We start from the raw sequence: 21,083 nt of genomic DNA on the forward strand, positions 1-21,083 counted from the left end.
CCACATTGCTCTTTGGGTTTGTGTTCCCTTTAACTTGTACCTGATGAATAAACATGAATCCCCTGTATACGTTAGTTGTTGCTATGCTGGGCAAGCCTCTGGCAAGCTTTTGGTTGTCAGGAACAACCTTTGTGTAAAAAATATGCGTAAAATTTGAATGCTTTTAGCAAACCGGACTATTCCACTACAATCTGAAGGGTGCAGATGGCTCTGGAAAAGTATGCAAAAAACAACAAACAAACAGACAAACAAACAAACAAACTCAACTGAATGCACGCAAACATACCTTGCGAGGTAAGAGACCAGACAGCCGTAGAGAGATGGGGTGTACATGTTTCCGACCATGCTGGCGAGCAGGAGGCTGGGCTGTGTCTTCTCGCTGAACACCTCTTTGCTGGCGGCCATGAACGCCTTCTCCACCGCCTTATCGAAGAAGGTGTCCTCTAATTTGACGTTCCTGCCAAGTCAAAAAAAAAAGAAAAAAGAAACGTGATCAATCCTTGTCCACACTGGTTTACGGAGTCCCAAGATGTACACTGTTATGTGCAGTACCACCTTGGTAATGACAACACAGCTGATACTGTAAAAGTCATATATTTAGCAAATTTTTCGTGAATTGGGACTTCCCGACAATTTAGCATGAAGTTAAATTCTTTAATGTGGAGTATAATATCATCATGCCCCTTGTTCATGTACTGTGTACTTGGTAGCAGTACATGTACACTGTACACGTGTGCTTTATAGCAAACATGTCGGGATTAGAGTTAATAATTATAAAATCATGTGTTCTTTAATTCGTGAATAGCACCAGACTCACAAAATCAGCAAAAACTTAAAACCTTGCAAATATATGCAGTATATTGTAGTTTGTCATGACTAGATGTACACTGTTATGTGCAGTACCACATTGGTAATGACATCACAGCTGATACTGTAAAAGTCATATATTTAGCAAATTTTTCGTGAATTGGGATTTCCCGACAATTTAGCATGAAGTTAAATTCTTTATTGTGGAGTATAATATCATCATGCCCCTTGTTCATGCACATTGTACTGTGTACTTGGTAGCAGTACATGTACACTGTACACGTGTGCTTTATAGCAAACATGTCGGGATTAGAGTAAATAATTATAAAATCATGTGTTCTTTAATTCGTGAATAGCACCAGACTCACAAAATCAGCAAAAACTTAAAACCTTGCAAATATATGCAGTATATTGTAGTTTGTCATGACTAAACATTCGCACACACACACACACACAAATTAAAAGAACACAGTGAGAACAGCCACAAATGACTACTAGTATGCATAAAAGCAAGTCCAGCTTTTAAATAATACAGGTTGCAACACTAAGAGAGGTGGTCATGATGACTATTTGCCAATCATGAAAGATTGATTTCTCATTATGTATCCCAGCTTTTCAGCCTGCATACTTCTATACTAAATAATCCCTGACAACAATCATTCTTTTCACATGACTAGCATAAAGTCTGTATTACAGATGCATTATATTTGAGTAATTCATGAGATGAAAGATAAGTCTTTCTTTAGCTCAGGTACAATGTAAGTGTTGCAAAACTACAAAAACAACTGAAAAAAAAAAAGATGTTTCCAATATGACAATGTTGCACGAGCAATCAAGGAACATATATAATTCATAGTTACACTCATTGGACAGTCTAATACCAACACCGTACTTTCGACAAGAATCAGAATGCAATCTAATAGCGTCCTCATGTTCTAAAAATAAACTGAAACTATAACTTAACTATACTCCATTTCCTGTTTACTAGTATCATGTGACAGTGGATACATAGAATGTACACAGAACTCTGCTGAACATTCAATAAGAGGAGAAAATTATAATTTGTCTTTGGGCAAAACTGAATGAGAATGACTACGGATGAGATTGATTCAAGAATGAACAAAGCGTTTTAGTGTCTTGGCAGAAAGCATGCATGGCTGACCTGAACTGCTCGGTGCCGGCGTATCTGCTGCCCTCTGCGGTGTCGGCCGAGGGGTCTCTCAGGAAGTCGTTCAGGACGAGCCTGGCCAGCGATTTCTGGACCAGCTTGCAGTAGGGCGAGTGGAAGCAGAACCCATCGAAGGCGTCCACGGTTAACCGACAAGCCTCTCCAGCTGTATGATGGGGGGTGGGGGGGTGGGGGGGAGGCAAAGGGGGAGGAGGCGGAGGGGAGGAAAGAGTTAAGTGGCATTTCTACTGCTATAACCGGAGGGCCAAACCCCAAAAACTCGCTTATTTAACGAGTGAGTTGCACTCTCTCTACAAACTAAGTAGACCATGCTTATTTTCAAGATTTTATTGTAACAAACAACATTCCACTGGTCTACCTCAAAAAATTTGTTGCGAAAGCCTCCAAATCCAAGATGGCGTCCAAAATGGCCGCCATATTGACTGAATTTGTTATTTGAATGATAGAATTCGAGAGAAACATCAGATTTCAACAAATGTGATGTCATATGAAAGAGAATAAAATTTTCTACAAGTTGATACCATTTTTGTGGGTTATTGTGCTAACTGGATTGAGATTTTAAGGAAAAAACACTAATTTTTTGATATTTTTCTGAAAAAAGGAAAATCATGAAAATGCTTGATTCGGCATAAATCAGAGAATGACTGAAGGATTATCTTGAAACGTTTCAGGAATTTTGTTTGACATATAATTAATATTTGGAGAAAATTAGGGGTCAGTACCGCTTTTTGTTCAGGAGTAATAATGTCTCAAACTTGAAAACTCACTTTGTAAAAATGGGCACTTTAGTTGTGACAAGACATTGCTGGTCATAAAACAAGTCTGCGCGCGTTAAGACTACTACATGCACCACTGGCACTGGCGCGTGTAGAAGTGCCAGTGGTTCGTGTAGTAGTCTTGGCAAACGCAGACTCTTGCATTGACAAACAAGAGTTTGTGCCTGCAAACTAACTTTTCATACCAAGTGGTAGCTTAGGTGACGCTGATCGCTATTATTTCAAAGTGGATTGTTCTGAAGCAGATGAGATGAAGCAAAAATTTCTTTCAAATAGAGGTAGAAGCTTGAAACAACCTGGCTTTAGAAAGTTTCTAACAAAATTTGGATCAATCACTCAAAAAAAAAAAAAAAAAAATCAAGATTGCAGGCCATGAAAGCTGACATAGTGTGTTTCGCCAGAGTAATGTATCATTTCCATTTTGATATAATTTTGTCTGTTTTGCTTATATGGTTTGTTTATATGGTTTTTATATAAATTTGAAAATTGTAATGCTATTTCAAACCATCTTAGGTTTTTATGGAGACATTGTTCAGAATGCACCGTAAATATTTCTCTAAAAAGTAAAAAAAAAAATTAATTAAAAATGTTTACGTAAAACCATGTAGAAATTAACATCTTTCCCATAATCAATATTTGGAGAAAATTAGAGGTCAGTATTGTATTTGGTTCAGGAGTTGTAATGTCTCAAACTTGAAATCTCATTTTACATAATATCATGTTTTTACACGCATCTGTTTCCAAAGATGTCACAGAGGGTCAAATCCAAGTTTGTGCTTACTTTTCGAGTTCCACTCTCTCTATGAATAAGACCATACATAAAGTAAAATAATGTAAAAATGCATGATTTAGTATTCATCAAAGAAGAACCGAATAATTATTTTGAAACCTGCGATTGTGATTGAGATCTACTGAGAGGAGACATAATTCATATTTATGGAATTACAAGCAATATCATACACTGTTGACATGTTAATATCTAAAACTTAAAAATAGATATATCTATGCATTATAAATTTTGCATACAATGTGTTTACATGGTCACATGTATACATGGTCACATGTAATACTGTAATGGTCTATTGACTTATAAGTGCCTGCAAACTATCTTTTCATGCCAAGTGGACAGGTAGGTGACACTGGTCGCTATTACTGTAGCATTTCATGGTAGATTGTTCTGAGGCAGATTAGATTGAACATTGAACAAAAAGTATATTCCAAAAAGAGATAGGAGCTTGGAATTTGGCACAAATTTTGCCAATGTGTCATATTTAGCGACAAAAATAGTATCAGCACAAAATTCAAGATGGCAGTAATTGATTGAGGTTGTCGTTCAAGGCATTATTTACCATAAGTGCACGTAACCAAAACCCACCTTAGTTAATTCCTCAAACTAGTTCTAAACTGTGAGTTAGGGATAGAACAACTAATGTACAAACTTAAATCAGTATAATCATTGCAAATATTATCAAATATACTAAATAGATCTGATAAGAACGGGGTTTTTTATACTTAGCTGTCAACAGTTATCATGGTTAATGGTTTCTTGTAAAGAAATGGTGATATCTTCGTATGATTTAGTCTTTATTTTAATTTCTATACATGGTAGAATGTTTTGTGATACAACCAACCTGCACATATAAATCGAATGTGATATCCCAATGGTAAACAATACATTATGTGTGTTGCGTCAAAGTTAAATCTCAACTTATGATTTAATATATTCTTTTAATCATCTTATATTGCTGTCTATTATATGTTTCTATACATCCGAACGATATTGTATAGTGTAAACCATATTGAGGGTCTTTTTTTTTTTGCGGGGGGGGGGGGGGGTGGAACTCATTCCAGTGGAACTCATTTTGGGTCACATAAGGCCCAATCTTTGATGAAAAAGAAATGCTTCTGTATCAAAGATATGCTTTTTTTTTTTACTTGTATGCTACTCTGCTGTTGCAGAAACGTGAATAATGATGGTACTATGTGTAATAATGTCCGTACATCCTTGTCCTTGAAAGCCCTTCTGATCCCCCCCCCCCCCCCCGGAAAATCCGACATGGCGGCAATTTCTCAAATTTGCCTTTAAATATCTTGTGCGAAATCATTTTTCAGTATATTTTTCGAATAAAACTGTCCAAATGTATTTTTCGTGCTGTATATTCACATTTACAAATAAGCATGCTGAAACTGTATTTACTGTTATCAGATTTTTCCTACATTGTTTTTAGGCTGATTTCATGTTGGTTATAGTGTCACAATTGATCTGAACTTAGGCCATTTCATGCTTTCCCATAGTAGATATCAGAATCACTTGAGAGTGAAAATGTTCATTTTCATTCATTTTAGAGTGACCTCAGGGATCACTCGAAGAATGACGAGTGTTCCCTGAGGTCACTCTAAAATGAGTGAAAATGAGCATTTTCATTCAAAATTCACTCCAATTTCACTCTAAATTCACTGTTTTCTGTTATTCACTCCTTCAAAAGTGAATACTTCCACTCGATTTTTTCTCTTTTTTGGAGAGTAGAATATCACTGGTCTTAAAAATGTCTCCATAAAAATCTAAGACGGTTTGAAATAGCATTACAATGTTTGAAATATGTAAAAACATATAAATAGATAGTACAGCAGACAAAATTTTATGAAAATCATGATAATACATTTAATTTGGCGCAATAAACTATGTCAACTTTGATGGCTGTCATCTTGATTTTTTTTTTTTTTTTTTTGTGGTTGATCTGAATTCTGCCTTAAAGGACAAGTCCACCTTCATATACATAAGGATTGAGAGAATGCAGCAATATTAGTAGAACACATCAGTGAAAGTTTGACTTTACTTTTTAAATAAAGTGCACATTTCTTCGACTTGCGACTGACGTATGTTAATGGTAATATTATTCCCCCTGCCTTCTGAAAGACAGAAGTCATGTGTTCTTTTGTTATGCGAGAAAAATGGAAATATGTTGAATTTTCTTTATTCTTTCTTTATATCGTTGTACTCATGTGACATCACAAGCTATAGTAGTCTTTCCATCCAGCCATGACTAAGTAGAAACTTCAAAAATTCATAATTTTTTTAACAAATTGTCTGATTTTGCTCAAACTCTCACTGATGTGTTCTACTGATATTGCTGTATTCACTCAACCCCCATGTCTATGAGGGAAAACTTGTCCTTTAAACTATCTATAACAAGATTGGTGCCAAGTTTCAAGCTACTACCTCTATTTGAAAAAAAAAATGCTTTATCTCATTTGCTTCAGAACAATCTACTTTTAAATAATAGCGACCAGCGTCACCTGAGCTACCACTTGGTACGAAAAGTTAGTTTGCAGGCACAAACCCTTGTTTGTCAAAGCAAGAGTCTGCGTTTGCCAAGACTACTACATGCACCACTGGCACTGCTACACGCGCCAGTGCTAGTGGTGCGTGTAGTAGTCTTGACACGCGCAGACTTGTTTTATGACCAACAAGGTCTTGTCACAACTAAAGTGCCCATTTTTACAAAGTGAGTTTTCAAGTTTGAGACATTATTACTCCTGAACAAAAAGCGGTACTGACCCCTAATTTTCTCCAAATATTAATCATATGTTAAACAAAATTCCTGAAACGTTTCAAGATAATCCTTCAGTCATTCTCTGATTTATGCCGAATCAAGCATTTTCATGATTTTCCTTTTTTCAGAAAAATATCAAAAAATTAGTGTTTTTTCCTTAAAATCTCAATCCAGTTATCACAATAACCCACAAAAATGGTATCAACTTGTAGAAAATTTTATTCTCTTTCATATGACATCACATTTGTTGAAATCTGATGTTTCTCTCGAATTCTATCAGTCAAATAACAAATTCAGTAAATATGGCGGCCATTTTGGACGCCATCTTGGATTTGGAGGCTTTCGCAACAAATTTTGTGAGGTAGACCAGTGGAATGTTGTTTGTTACAATAAAAACTTGAAAATAAGCATGGTCTACTTAGTTTGTAGAGAGAGTGCAACTCGACCTCTGTTTTAAGGTTTTGGCCCCCCGGTTATAGTACAACCATGCTGCACTTGTAAGTACAGTCAACCATGCCTAAGTTGAATCCAAAGGGACACAATTACAACCCTCTGATTCATATCATTTTTTTCACTTACGCGACAGAATCTATTGTCACACGTTCACATCAATCTCAAGCAGAATCTTTTCGTGACTTAGCCACTTTTTTGACTGTGTGGGGTTGACTTAGGTGAGGCTGGGTGTACATGCATTACCATGAACTTATAAATGTAGATGTGAAAAAGACCAGACTATGATACAGCATCTATTCTTCCCCAAGTGGGGCAGGCATACATTGTACGTCACGGTGTATGATTTGCCTTGATTGTGTACTTGCTGTTTTAGACAGGAAATGACATTCCCCCCCCCCCCTCGCCAAAAAAAAAAAAAAAAACTTTTAGTCAATCCATAGAAATCCAGGCATACATACATCTAGCTTTAACAAGTCCATGTAGTTGGTCATGGGATCAATGCAACACCTACAGTATACCTATAGTACTTTGTATACCTATAGCATGCAACACCTAAGTATGAAATCCCTTGAATAAAGCTACAGTGTTGTTCACTGACAGGGAAGATACAAGTATCTGACAAGCTCACAAACTCAGATCCAGGTTTCACTGAGGAACCCCACAGAATTATGGTCATTGCTTTTGTCTGCTAAAAATGCTTAAGGATTGTGTCTATGCCAAGAAGAATGTGTGCAATGGTACAGTCCCGCAGTCTGCCCAGGGTTGTTATTGTAAGCTGAAGCACCGAGTTGTGATAAGGCACATAACCATTAGACACTGTAACGCTTATGTTAGCTGACCCGAATGTTGATGACATCCCAAAAGGCAGGAAAGATATCAGCAGTTGTTGACGCGGAATAGGATTTCGGAAGATCTTAAAATTCTAAGTACTTATACATGCTGCCCCCCACCCCCCCCCCCCAAAAAAAAAGGGGTGGAAAAAAGAACAAAACAACTTCAAAGTTTATCAGCCTTTCAAAAGACTCGGGCTTTCTACGTGATTGGTCACGTAAAGCTCAATATTACTGTCTAGCATGCAAGTGAAGAGGTGTTGTTCTTCAAGATACCTATGATAAAGTTTTTTTTTTTTTCTTATGATGTTCAAATTTCTTAGACTCTAAAGCTCCCCTGAAATATCTCTAAATGCCAACAATGTTGGCATTTAGATGTTCAAATTTCTTAGACTCTAAAGCTCCCCTTAAAATATCTCTAAATGCCAACAATGTTGGCATTTAGAGATATTTCAGGGGAGCTTTAGAGTCTAAGAAATTTGAACATCATAAGAAAAAAAATACTTTATCATAGGTATCTTGGGTAACCATACTGTCTAGCAAATAAAGGAGGAGGTATTGCTTTTCCTTTTGGCAAGGAGAAAAAAAGACGAAACAAAGCTATTGTGAATATTTGCATGCAGACAAATTTCAAAGGAGTACTCTTGGCATACACTGTATGGCAATGTTTGCCAATCATATCAGGTATCATCGGTGATGGGCCAAACATAACTGTATCATCTTCTACCACAGTTGTTGTTGTTGTTGTTGCTTTTTTTTTTTAAATTCATTTGGATTTAAAAAAAAAAGAGACAAAACAAACTCATATTGAATGTTTACATGCAGACACACAATGAAATACCAAATTTGTTTTGCTGGAATTGAAAAATAAACAAAATGATTTGTTTGAGTTTCTGTGGTCTTCTGTATCTAGCTTGCATACCTGGCACAAAAGATGAAGAGGTAGATGTAAACATTTTTATTTTCAGATCTTGAAAATCCTTTATAAGCATGTACTCTTTTTAAAAAAGAGAGAAACACAAATGTAAATATTTTTGCACATTGTAGTGTCTGCAGCTCACATGTCTGTGTAGCTCACAACAAAGATGATGGTTTTATTGCACAGTCTGAGTTTAAATTGTTCCAGGGGATGACAAGATCTTAAATCTCAATTGGCATAGAGTCGACTCCTGTACTATAAAGAAGTCCCCGGGACCGGCAGTTTTCTTTCATTACATCAAAATTTTGTTATAACCAAACAAATAAATAAATGCTTGAGCCTGAATTTTTACTTCATTATAACCAGAATTTTGTTACAACTGTGTTCGTCATAACAGGAGTGCACTGTAAATGTATATCAAGAAACCTCCTGGCTCAATTTTGAGTATCAAAAATACTGATTTGAGTTTTAAAACATTACAATTAATAATGTAATCCTAAACAATGTTTCTACATTATTGGATGTGAACATTGATGTTGTTTTGCAAAAATTAAAGCTTTTTCCGTTCTCCTGAAAATTCATGATTTTTTTAGATATAAGGTCTTGTCATCTCAGGGCCGTTATACCACTTGCTTGACATCCTCTGTTTCAATAACCCTTAACATACTGTGCTTTGTTCACCGATAGACACATGTGCTGGAGAGCTGTCTGCACCAAATGGCACAGATATCTGGAAACTGATAGTCAATTCACAAGGATTACATAATCCACCAAATCCCTATTGTGTTACCATGGCCTTCCTGAAGCAAATACAGTATGCTCCAGTAGATTCGGTAGGTAGAAACTGGGCGACTGAACCCATGGAGGGTAATTATGTTACTTTATGCCTTCAAGTTTTCTTTTTATCATCTGCATGGGAAGCGTTATTGTATGTACTGATACGCATCTTTCTCTTTTGTGTGCAAATTTTCCAACTTTATTTGCTTATTGATATACATCACTGGGTGGTATAATTTTAGAAGTAAAAGAAAAAGATGACAATGATGTACATGTACAATATGTGTTGTGGATATTGCAATTATTGGATTGTCTGACTGCTTTTAATATCTATATCAAACCATTTCACATTTGATTTAAAAAGAAAATACATGTAGGTGCATGATATGAGAACCAACAATTTTAAGTAAAATTGATTCTTGAGTGAACATTTTCTGATCACTGAAACAGTGGACTAAACAAACCATGGATCTGATTCAAACTCCTTTTGTGAATTTGGGCCATTGAGCGGAAAAAGGAAATGCTGGCATGGCCAGATTCCTGTCATTTAAGGGCACTGATACCCCCCCCCCCCCCTCCAACACACACACACAGCACCATCATTGTGGTTACCTGATGAAGATGTTATCTCCACTTTCCCATGAACCACCACTCGGTATTACAATCAGAATATTCCTGAGTTAAAAACAAGCATTATCTGGGCACATTTCTGCATGTAGCACACAGTGTGCACTCAAGAACATCTTCAGAGAGTGTCTCACCATTTTGCAGGGCTGCCTCGGCCTTGGCGAGGTAGCGCTGGTAGCACTTGTCTAGCGCCCCCAAGTAGCACTGGATGGACAGCTTGCCATCTACGCGGGGGTACTCTGACGACATGTCCGGCTTATAGAAGTCGTACACGTGCTGCATGTGGCTGCTACGAAGACCTTGGAAGGGCAAGCATACGAAAAACAAAATTAAATGAAGTTTTGCGTGAATAGGGGTGTCCAAAGTTTTTAAGATGAAGATGACTACGCACTGACAGCTTGCGATGCAAACATGCCTTCTTACAGTGCCTTCAAAAATTCAAAAGATGAATAGTTCTTTAAACTCTACTTACGATTTTATAGACTCTCTACTTATGATTTTATAGACTGTCTATGATGAAAGCATACTTCATTTTGCAATTATTTTTGTTTCAGTGAACATCAGTGTATGGGAGACAATATAAGTACTTATGTGCAATCAACAGTCAGAGTAGCTCACTCTAGAATACATGTTGCAGACTTGGAACATTTTTAATCATTATCATCTTCAACATCATTATAATCTTCATCATCATCATCACCTTCATGGTCTCTATCATTATCATCATCATCTTCTTCATCATCCTTACCCTCATCATCCTCATACGTAGGGCATACAACAACAGTTCCCTACGTAAAGTTTATGGCCGATCTAAGGAACCAGTAGAAGTCCCATCACTCACCTCTCTCGATGACCAGTGGGGCATGGGGCCCTACGAGCATGGCAACAGCTCCAGCGCCCCCAGTAGGCCGGGCACTGCCAGTGGCATAGACTGCAATGTCTCCAGCTATGACCAGCCCATAGCGTCCTGCAGGAAGAGCAATAAACAAGCCCTTTTTTCCAGCTGTGTAACATCTGACAAAAGGTGATTAACCCTATTCTAACTGGGCTATTTGAGGCCAAGTTTTTACTTGGGGGGGGTCAATTTGACCCCCCCCTTCAGATCTCGGCCGCCGATCACGCGATCGCCGCAAAATTTTGCCTGAACATAGAGCCAGATGTCAACTACAAGATTACATGGTCATACAATAGAAAAATTTTGATTTCATATTTTTTAATAAATTAATTATGCAAATTAACGCATGAAATCATATTTTCACCTATAACTCCATCAAAAAGACTGAAGGATTATTAAATTTTTGTGTCAGAGTTCCTCAAGACACATCAAACAATTTTCTAGTAAAAAAATAGTGCAATCAAAATAATTTTCTTTTGTTTTTTATTGTTTTGTTAATTTCTTATGTATTTTACTGTTTTTTCGATCTTTTGTTTTCCATTGTTTTTTTTGCCAAAATTTGTTGGAGGCACTTTGTCAAGCTTATCTACATTAGAATTGATTTATTTCAATGGTTAAAAGTTGAAATAATCTAATTTATATCAATTAAACAAAAAAACACAGTTTGCATTGGATTTGCACACGAAATCATGAATTCGAGCGTTTTTCGGGTTGACATGCATATGCAAAACATTGCATAACTTCAGAACGGTGTACCCGGACGTCGCAAATTTGGTCTCAAAATATGCGGGAGACTCGAATGAAAAAAGTCATGAAACGACGCGGCAAAATCTTTGCGCGTTGCGGAATCATGGCGCGAAACGTCGAGGGGGGGGGTCAATTTGACCCCCCCCCCCCCCCCAGTTAGAATAGGGTTAACAGAGACATGAACCTGACATTTTTCGAAAATAATAGGTCTTCAAAAAAACTGCCATGGTTACTGACTTGTACTGTGTAGGCACAATCTCAGTCCACCGTACACCCCCCCCCCCCCCCCCCCGCCTTCTATTTGCAGAACCCTCTAATAGTTTAAGAGATATCCCCGCAAGGAAATGTTTTCTCACTGAAGTCCTATTAATGAGAAAGACTTCCCTTTCCCCAATAAACTTTTTTCATGTACAAAACTAACGGGGAGAGACACTTCTAGCTATAAACAAATGTCACATGCATGCATCATGTGTGCAGAAAATGGGGGCTTAATAAAACACTTTCCCAGTCTGGCCAGTTTACCCACTGTTCCAAGTGAAGGACGACTGCTCAGGGGTGACCTGTAAACCGATCATGTGTGAGCTGTCATGTAAATTTGGGTGTTGGGTTTGTGAGAGATGGACATGTGTTAATGGTCAACTACAGTAATGCAAAGTCTTTCTGTGGACCGTGTTTCACACTAACATGAACTGTGTCGCAGATTAACAGAAAAATGTCACTATTTGGGTACTTGTATAAAGTTGTGTTGTTATGCAGTGAGTGTGCACACATAACAAGTACTCTTTTGGATATATAATATGACAATAATGGTACTAAAAGCACAGATGGCTAAAGTGGCCATCTTAGCCATAGAGTGGCATATTGGTTTCTCCTGCCCCTGGCTGATGCCCTTTAATTAAAGAAGGATGGAATGTGGAGGATCAAGGAAAGGTGATTTTAAACACAGCAATTTGGGGTGAGAAAAGAAAGTAAGGAAGGAAGTGTTTAAGAGCAGTCTTCAAGCAATACGCAAAGGCATGTGGCCAACAAGATATGTGCATGCGGGGTCCTGCTAAACAAATGTTTTTAATAGACTTCAGTATCACAAGCTTAAATCTATTCTTCATGCTCTAGATATCATGATGGAGATTGCTGGCTGAACAATTGTGACCCTGCATCACAAAACCATCAAAAGGTCACCAGACATGGAATTTTAGTAAAAGGTAGAATCTGAAAGAGCAGATTTGAAGCTTTGAAATAATGTATGGACTTTCCTAACCCACTTTAATAAATAGTGGAGAGAAAGTACACCCTCTGAAAAAGTGTTTACTGAGGACAAGGGCTCTGAATTTTAGGGTCAAGCACTGAATCTCACCCAGCCAGCAGTGCTCTGCGTAATGAATAGGACAAAACCAGGATAAAAGTGCATAAAAACCACTAAAAAGGGATGATCAGATTGTGCTGAAATGTTGCATACCCACTGCATAACATTCTACTTCATTTCAATGCAACATTACTTGTAGCATCATCTTTTCTAAAGCTCTTCATAGAGTTGAAAGTGAAGAGCATGAAAACGTCTTGTTAGAAATGAAAAGGGACCTCAGACATACCTAATCACACCTCCAGAGGAAAAAACAAACAAACAGATAAATGTTTGAGAAAAACAGCATATTTCCCAATCATTTTATGGTCCCAAACGTCAGAATCATACAGAATTGCTCTTCTAGAAAATACCAAAAGACAAATAAAAGCTTACTACAGTTAGGTCAACAATTTCTCTTATTTTCAGTCCTCTCATAAAATCAGGTTGTGTAACTTTTTGTTGGTTTTATGATGCATTGTCACGATTACATTTCAGTATCAGGATATATCATTTTACTCAAGATGGCAAAGAACACCATTGTGCACGTAAAGGGCGTAATGTGTATGATCCTGAATACAGTATAGATACGACAATCGGTGACCTACTAGTACTACAAGTTATACAAGAAATGGTGACAACGATATTAACACACTGGGTGATTTCAAGTTCGGTACTAGTGCTAGTGCTAGTGGTAAAATAACAGCGTTAAATCGAGCTCCAACACCGACGGTCAGATTAACGAGGCGATACCGATCAAAATTATCAATCACAGCACCCCGAGCTCCGCGGGAAAGTGAAAAAAAAAAAGTGAAAAAAGTGATGGCCCGTGATTACAGTCAAATTAAAAGATGTAGCCAAAACTGCTTAGTTTTAGACACACAGTGAGGAAGACGGATTAAAATGCCACAAATTTCATCCCTTCCCCACTATCTTGATTTTGCTCCAAGGCTCAGATTTATGTAGCCATGTCTAGAGTGTTCGTTTATGTTGGCGAGCACTGCATTAGCATAGACTTTGCACGTAAAACGAATATCTACTTATGGACATGAATGTGGGTTTCGCACAGCAACGCTAACACCAGCACCGAACTTGAAATGATGAAAATGTTAATCCCTATGGGCTAGTGTTAGTCAATGGCGAAAAAGCACGTAAAACGCTAACACAAATGGCGGAGTTCGGTTCAGCAGACGACATTCAACACCAAGCCCAGCACCAGCAACCGGAAATACGTCATAATTTTTTTGAGGTCAACTCCAAACACCGACGTGATTTCAAGTTCGGTTTTATCACCGGTGCTAGTGCTGAGATAGCACTAGCACTAGCACTAGCACCAAACTTGAAATCACCCACTGAGTACTAGGTCTCAAGTGCACATGCCAGGAAAAAAAGTAAAAAAAAAGAATCAATGTTGCACCACAGTACACTAATTGTAACACAAAAATGACTGCCAGGTCACTGACATGGTGTTCAATTCACCCTACAGCAAACACAGGTAAGACCTTGGCCTTTGTTATCAAAGCCACTTGAAGAGTATTAATACCCACATGGATTACAATGGATTCCTTATCACAGTTCTACATATCAGCCTATACCTTGACACCTACATGTACTTCCCCCCCCCCCCCCCTTGCCCAGAAGATGTGGGGCCACATTACCTTCTATCCGGTTATGATTACTAGTAATGATCTGTTCAATGATAACCTCAACGGAAGCTTGATCTTTTGTACAAATTGACCTGTGGCTATTTGTCACATTTCAATCGAGTAGGACATGATGATGGACATGATAAATTCATGAAAGCTGAGCACCATTTTTCAGTGACAATGGAGGACAGGGAAAGGGGCAAGAGAACAGAGATGGACAGAGTTGGTGTTTCACCTTCTGAGGGTATGGCAGATATGTCAAAAAATTTAAATGGCCTATCATGAAATAGCTGGAAAACCCATCAACAATTTTGTTGTGAAAAAGAACAATCAATGGTTACAATGCACCAGAGATAATGAATACTATTTGAAAAGAGAATCAAGACAGACTTAAACAAGATATGTTGGGTTAGAATGATTATCTTCATTTTATGCTGAATGTGAAGATAACGATTGAAACGATCAGCTAAACATTACAAAATTTCACCTTTCAAGTCTTCTCACTAAAAAGTGGCAGCAATGTTTTATGCATGAAGGATTGAAAAAATTGCTTTTGGGTCAATACTGTTATCCCCAGAACTCATGATGCATTACAGTCCCCTGCAATAAATAATTTCACTGGTCCTACATACCTATAGTATCCATATCAGTCATACAGTTGTACTTCGCACATGTGGTCTTTCGCAGCAAGTTTTTCTCTTGTATGATTTTCTCTCCTTTTTTTTTTTTTTCGTTCGGTCCTAATTTTCCCTCACCACATTAATCAAGAATTTATAAACTTCCAGCAAATATCTCAACCTAGTTTCTGTATAATTCATCCAATTTAAATACACCCTAAACTCGACGCCTGTATACTGCAGTCATCTTTTAACTCACCATCCCAAGCACTGGATTCCACCCATGATAGGGCATTGAAGAGGGCGGCGGTGCCCCCGTAGCAGGCGTTGGTGGTGTCGATCCCCTCGAGGTCCGTGTTTCCGGAATCCTCAAAGAGCTGCATGAGTACAGTCTTTACACTCTTGGACTTGTCAATAATTGTTTCTGTTCCGACCTGTGAAACGATATTGGAGTAAGGTTCTAGGACGATTACCACCTGGACACTGACCCCAGACCCTTCCCCAAACCTAATCCTCATCCTGAACTTAATACTAATCCTAACCCTCACCAATATCTTTACTCTGACCCGATACAATGGTATTTAGCCAGGAAGGGGGGGGGGGGGGAGAATTGTCCTGATATAATTTGAGAATGCAGGGGGGAAAAACATCTTCCATATCAGAACTTGTAGCCAACAATGAACCCTCAGAGCCAATGCCATAGACAGCGAGACAAAGATGAGTGAAACTGTTCTGTTTTTTTGCTTTACTTCTGGTAGTATACAATTGTACTAACTAACATTCTCATTTCTCTGTACCCTGTAATGTTTTTGAGAGCACTAAGAATAAGATAAAGTCAGTTTTGGACATAGCAGCTGTATCGTATGATAACAGGGGAAACATGAAAACTGTGACTGTATGCCATGAAGTACTGTGATCTAATTTTGTTGTAATTGTGTATTCATGCTTACGTCATCGAAAATGAGCTTGTGAATTCATTCAAACTATGCTTTTAGGTCATTGAAAGTCGTGAGTTAAAGGTTACTGATAAACATACGCTTCTGTGCACCTATCCGCTGAAGGGCAATTCTTTTTGAGCAGGCCTTTGCTTCTAATGGTTTTTTTAATGAACCCCAGTTTATATAGCAAATAGAGATCAATTCAACTGGGCCCTGTAACATTTAATGAGTGAGAGGCACTCTAGCACAGTACATAAGTACATGCATTTTTAAGTGTGGAAAGTGTTTCATGATGTGCCTGCTGCATTTCAAGAGCTGGAATATATCTACAGTACTGTAAATATTCAAGTCTAGATTCCTTTCTATGCTGTACCTCAAGCCTTCCAATGGCATCGAAGGGCAGCTGGTTACGCTCCATCAGATTCTGGACGACGGTCAAGCACAGGGAGTTGATGTCCTCGCGGTCCGAGCAGAATCCCATCTTCTTCTGGCCCAGACCAATGGTGTACTTGCCGGCGGACGCGCCATCAAACTTCTCCAGCTCCGTCTGGTCCACGTACTGCGAGGGAAAGTAGACCTCAATGGCCACAATCCCCACATCTTCTGGCCACTTGCCGGCTGGAGCAGTCATCCTCTGGAAACCTGGCATGCTGACTGATGATCTGGTGGGCATTGTCAAAATATATTTGTCTAAGATACTGTAGACGGTACATTGTACGTATTATGTATAATATTTCAGATGAGGATTCAATATGGAATGGGAGTCAGGACCTGCTGCAGTGCTGGTAAGACACTTGTTATTAATTAAGGGGGGTGGGTGCCACATGCATGCAACTTCCATTGTCCCAGTGGTGAACTTATCACTTAAAACATGGCATCTAGACCTAGAGGTTCTAGTAAATATAAAAAACAGAAAACTCTGTAGATGAGCCAAAATAAACTTGGTTTGGGTAGAAGTTTCATATTACTTCTTCAAAAGAAAAGACTATCAATTGCACAGAGGCATACATTAATAATGACATGTTCATATTGCGCACTGGATCAAATATGTTTTAAGAAAACGGTTTCACAGGCTTCTTAAATTATTCATTCCCCAAGCAATATTTGGACACATTCTGACGTAAATTTTTCCACCTTCAGCAGTGCTGAATGAATTGAAAGTTAAATATGCATGTCAATTATTTTTATTTTCATGTTTGCAATCCATCAAAATTAGAATGTATAATGTAAGATCTAATGACATATGCTAGACTAGGCTACTAGACTCTAAGTCTAACTGACATTTCTGGTAGATGTCTAGATATCTAGAAAAGGAAGGTCAGAATTTGAAGCAGAAACCGCGGTGCTGTATAGTTCAGTATAGATCTATCAGCAGTATTGTCGATTTCAACCGTCGGTAGAAAAGTGAAATGAAACTTTCATTTCACTTTTCTACCGACGGTTAAAATCTTCTGTAAGAGTATAAAGACAACTTCTGCTAATAATATGTAGAGTCTAGTGGGATTAGGTTTCTCTCACCGACCGACCGACCGTATCAAACCCGAACTGCCACTTAAACCTGACTTGGGGGTCACCTGACCGACATATTTGACCCTATCAGGTGACAAATTGACCCCCATGACCCGGATGCGACGCGACGCTTGATGACTTGGACTGGAACTTCACAGACAGAAACTTCACAAACCTCCTGAAGATCTCGTGAAAATCAGGCGCATCGAGCCATGTGGCATAGTTGGTAAGTATCGTATGCAATAAAGTAGATATATTAACGGCCTCCCACTTTAAATACATACAACGTGTAGGGTTCTATATCAGTTTGCAGTTTACCATATTGTATCCCCATTCACTCTTGTACTCAAAATTTAGTATCGATTTATAGAAACAAACCCTCGGCACTGGAAAATGTTTCTACTATTACTATATTCTTCAATTGTGTAACCATATTGTTGAATCCGTGGCTCAACATACAGTAGGCCCCTATCTGCATAACTGCCTTCATACAGCACAGTAACTACACGTAGCCGCGACAAAACGCGGCTACACCTCTATTCCTTCGCAGACGTTGTCATTTTTCAGTGTGGTTGTGCGACTCCTTCATGAATATCTTTATTAATCGTGGAAAACTAAAATACAAGGAATTATCGTAATCTATGATAATCATTCAATAATCAGTATGCGATTTTTTCTTTAATTACGTCAAAAACTCACCGAAATCTGTGGCTGAAATCAGGTCTGTAAACGTCCTTATTGCTTCACTCCTCATCTGCGTGTTATTTGAATGGCATTCACTCTCGTATGCTACAACGTACAACGTAGGTCGTAGGTAGTCGGAGAGCTAGAGGGCGCCTCTCCGACTACTAATGTACCTACGTTGTACGTTGTAGCATACGAGAGTGAATGCCATTCATAATAACACGCAGATGAGGAGTGAAGCAATAAGGACGTTTACAAACCTGATTTCAGCCACAGATTTCGGTGAGTTTTTGACGTAATTAAAAAAAAATCGCGTATCGATTATTGAATGATTATCATAGATTACGATAATTCCTTGTATTTTAGTTTTCCACGATTAATAAAGATATTCATGAAGGAGTCGCACAACCACACTGAAAAATGACAACGTCTGCGAAGGAAAAGAGGTGTAGCCGCGTTTTGTCGCGGCTGCGTGTAGTTAACAGCACAGGTAAAGGATGCACGTCATCAACACAACTTCAGCTACAAGCGCATTGTCGGGTCAGAGGAGATCACGGCGAGGACTCCGGGCGGGCACCGGCGTGTTTTACCGTAGAGGCGAGGGGAGCTAGGCGGTTTCAGGAGGCAAAAACATTTCAGACAATCATGACAATTCAGTACTGGCTAGTGCGGTGGTAGTGAGTAGAGTCGAGTCTAGATTTGTGAACAAGAATAGGCTTCAATGTGTAAACTGGAGCTGTAACAGCACAACATTGTGAGTTTAATGGAAGAAACACTCATCACATGCATGCACGCACCAACAGTAATGAGTCGACTCACCTGAAGATTTCAGCTCACTCCAATAAAAATTACGCCAGTAGTTTTGTCGAGTATCTCACGAACGCCGATTGATCGCACGATCTGAATATTCTATATGAGGAGTGTGTATACCGTTTACGAATGTGATGCGGTGTTACTGCTGTACTTGTGGCCGTACAAATGGGTCGATGGCACGAGTATCATCACAGCATGCATGAACGACTGGCGTGGGTATCGTAAACACAGGACGGCATTTAAAATTGTTGCTAATTTAGGTAATGGATTATTCTTATTTCATTTTTTCGAAATATATTTATTTTTTACATAATAAAATTTATTTAAATATGTCATAACCCATTATAGTTATTTTTTGTTATCCTATTGTAATTAAAAAGATAAATACTAAAACACTATATGCTAAATCGATAGTTGACAATGAACTTAGCTCGGCAACGAAAAACCTGCTAAATATTCATATCAGGTCATGGGGCGCTATACCAATAGAGAGGCGGCATGTGATCGTGCGAGAGTTCCCCCTTTCTTTGATGACATGTCAAATGAAAAATCGTACCATCGACCAGGGAGGTGGGAAGTTCCCACGTACGTACCTCCCTGCATCGACCCACGATGGACTTCCAGCAGATATACACACACATACACACACACACACTCCAAATCCCCATGTTATTCACGATTCGTGAGGAGTTGGACATTTTTATTCCCAGGCAAGCCCACCGCTACTCGGCTCTCTCCCCCTGTTCATTTTTTTACTGACACTCCACATGTTTTCTCAGAGAGACATGCACCTAACCAGTGAGGACTGTGACTCAATAAGTATCACTATTAACTCAGCATGCAGGTTGTGATATACCAAGGAGGTAGCCTAGCCTACATCTGCCTCCATGGGACTTGAAATCAGGGTACAGTTATTCTCTCGCGCTTTATTTATATTCATATACTGTGCAACAGAATAACCAACTTTCAGTAACATAGACAGCAAAATATCAATGACAAAGTGGTAAAAAGGCAAAGAAAGAAAGAAAACATACGCGCATGCAATAATGATATTTTCAGAAGAACTAATAAAATCGGTTTTATATCGTCATGAGTTTGTAGTCGCCTTTGCATGTAGTTTGATTGTAATTGACTGGACTCCGTAATCGTATTCAACTTCGGTTTCCTCTTCGGAGGTCGTGGATGATTCACGCAGAGGACAAGGTGACTTTCTGGTTCCATACAAAGTATTCAAGGTTTGAATTGTGAGCGACCATGATGGGTGTTGCAGCCGCGATGAACACCACATTGCCAACATAACACTGTTAATGGTATATATGGCTTCATGAACATTATTTAGTGTTGCAGATAAATACTTAATTGTAAAATATGTTTTTATTTCATCTGTTGTTATCATAAGGTCATTTCATGTCCATATGTGCAACGTGTGTTAAAATTAGGAAGTGGCATATCTTTAGGGTTATTATCATATGAAGGGGTCGGTGCATTATAGTGTTAACCCACACTTTGGTGAAAAATGAGTTACATGCATTTACACCATCCTGAATCACTGCTCTATAATCCCTAAAAATGTCATCTTAAAATTTAAGCAATAAATGGGTTTTTAATGCAGGCATCTTTTTGCCCCGAAAATTAATCACATCTTATAGGTAGGAATATAATGCTAAGCCACACTTTTCAAGATGGCGACCTCCATGGTAGCAGACAGAAGGGTGTCATGAAAATATCTAAATCTGAACAGTGAGGAAACTTTTTCATCTACAAAAATGAGTGATTCTGATTCATAACATAACTTGTACTCTTCTGCCAGTTATGAAAATGGAGATGTGATAAACATTAATGAAATTTTAAGCATTTAATGAGTATTTTTTGTTAATTTTTGTACTGTTGGGGTTAGCACTATTTTCATGCCAATTCTACTGATCATGACATTTTTCGCCAGTTTTTTATATTTTTTGAACTT

At 38.4% G+C, this 21,083-nt stretch overlaps 1 protein-coding gene across 1 annotated transcript in view; it reads right to left on the minus strand.

Moving 5' to 3' along the window:
• The window catches only part of LOC140237213 (hydroxymethylglutaryl-CoA synthase 1-like), a 45,618-nt gene extending 26,400 nt beyond the window's left edge, over positions 1–19,218 (minus strand). The window contains exons 1-7 of the mRNA XM_072317156.1: positions 19,127–19,218; positions 16,488–16,776; positions 15,436–15,610; positions 10,774–10,899; positions 10,067–10,231; positions 1,970–2,141; positions 287–457 (exon numbers count right to left, since the gene is read on the minus strand). Coding sequence (XP_072173257.1) covers positions 287–457; positions 1,970–2,141; positions 10,067–10,231; positions 10,774–10,899; positions 15,436–15,610; positions 16,488–16,763 — 1,085 coding nt within the window. The 5' untranslated portion in view covers positions 16,764–16,776; positions 19,127–19,218. The remainder of the gene's footprint in view (positions 1–286; positions 458–1,969; positions 2,142–10,066; positions 10,232–10,773; positions 10,900–15,435; positions 15,611–16,487; positions 16,777–19,126) is intronic.
• Between the last annotated feature and the right edge of the window lie 1,865 nt (positions 19,219–21,083).

Source organism: Diadema setosum, chromosome 13, assembly GCF_964275005.1.
Source record: "Diadema setosum chromosome 13, eeDiaSeto1, whole genome shotgun sequence".
Taxonomy (NCBI): domain Eukaryota; kingdom Metazoa; phylum Echinodermata; class Echinoidea; order Diadematoida; family Diadematidae; genus Diadema; species Diadema setosum.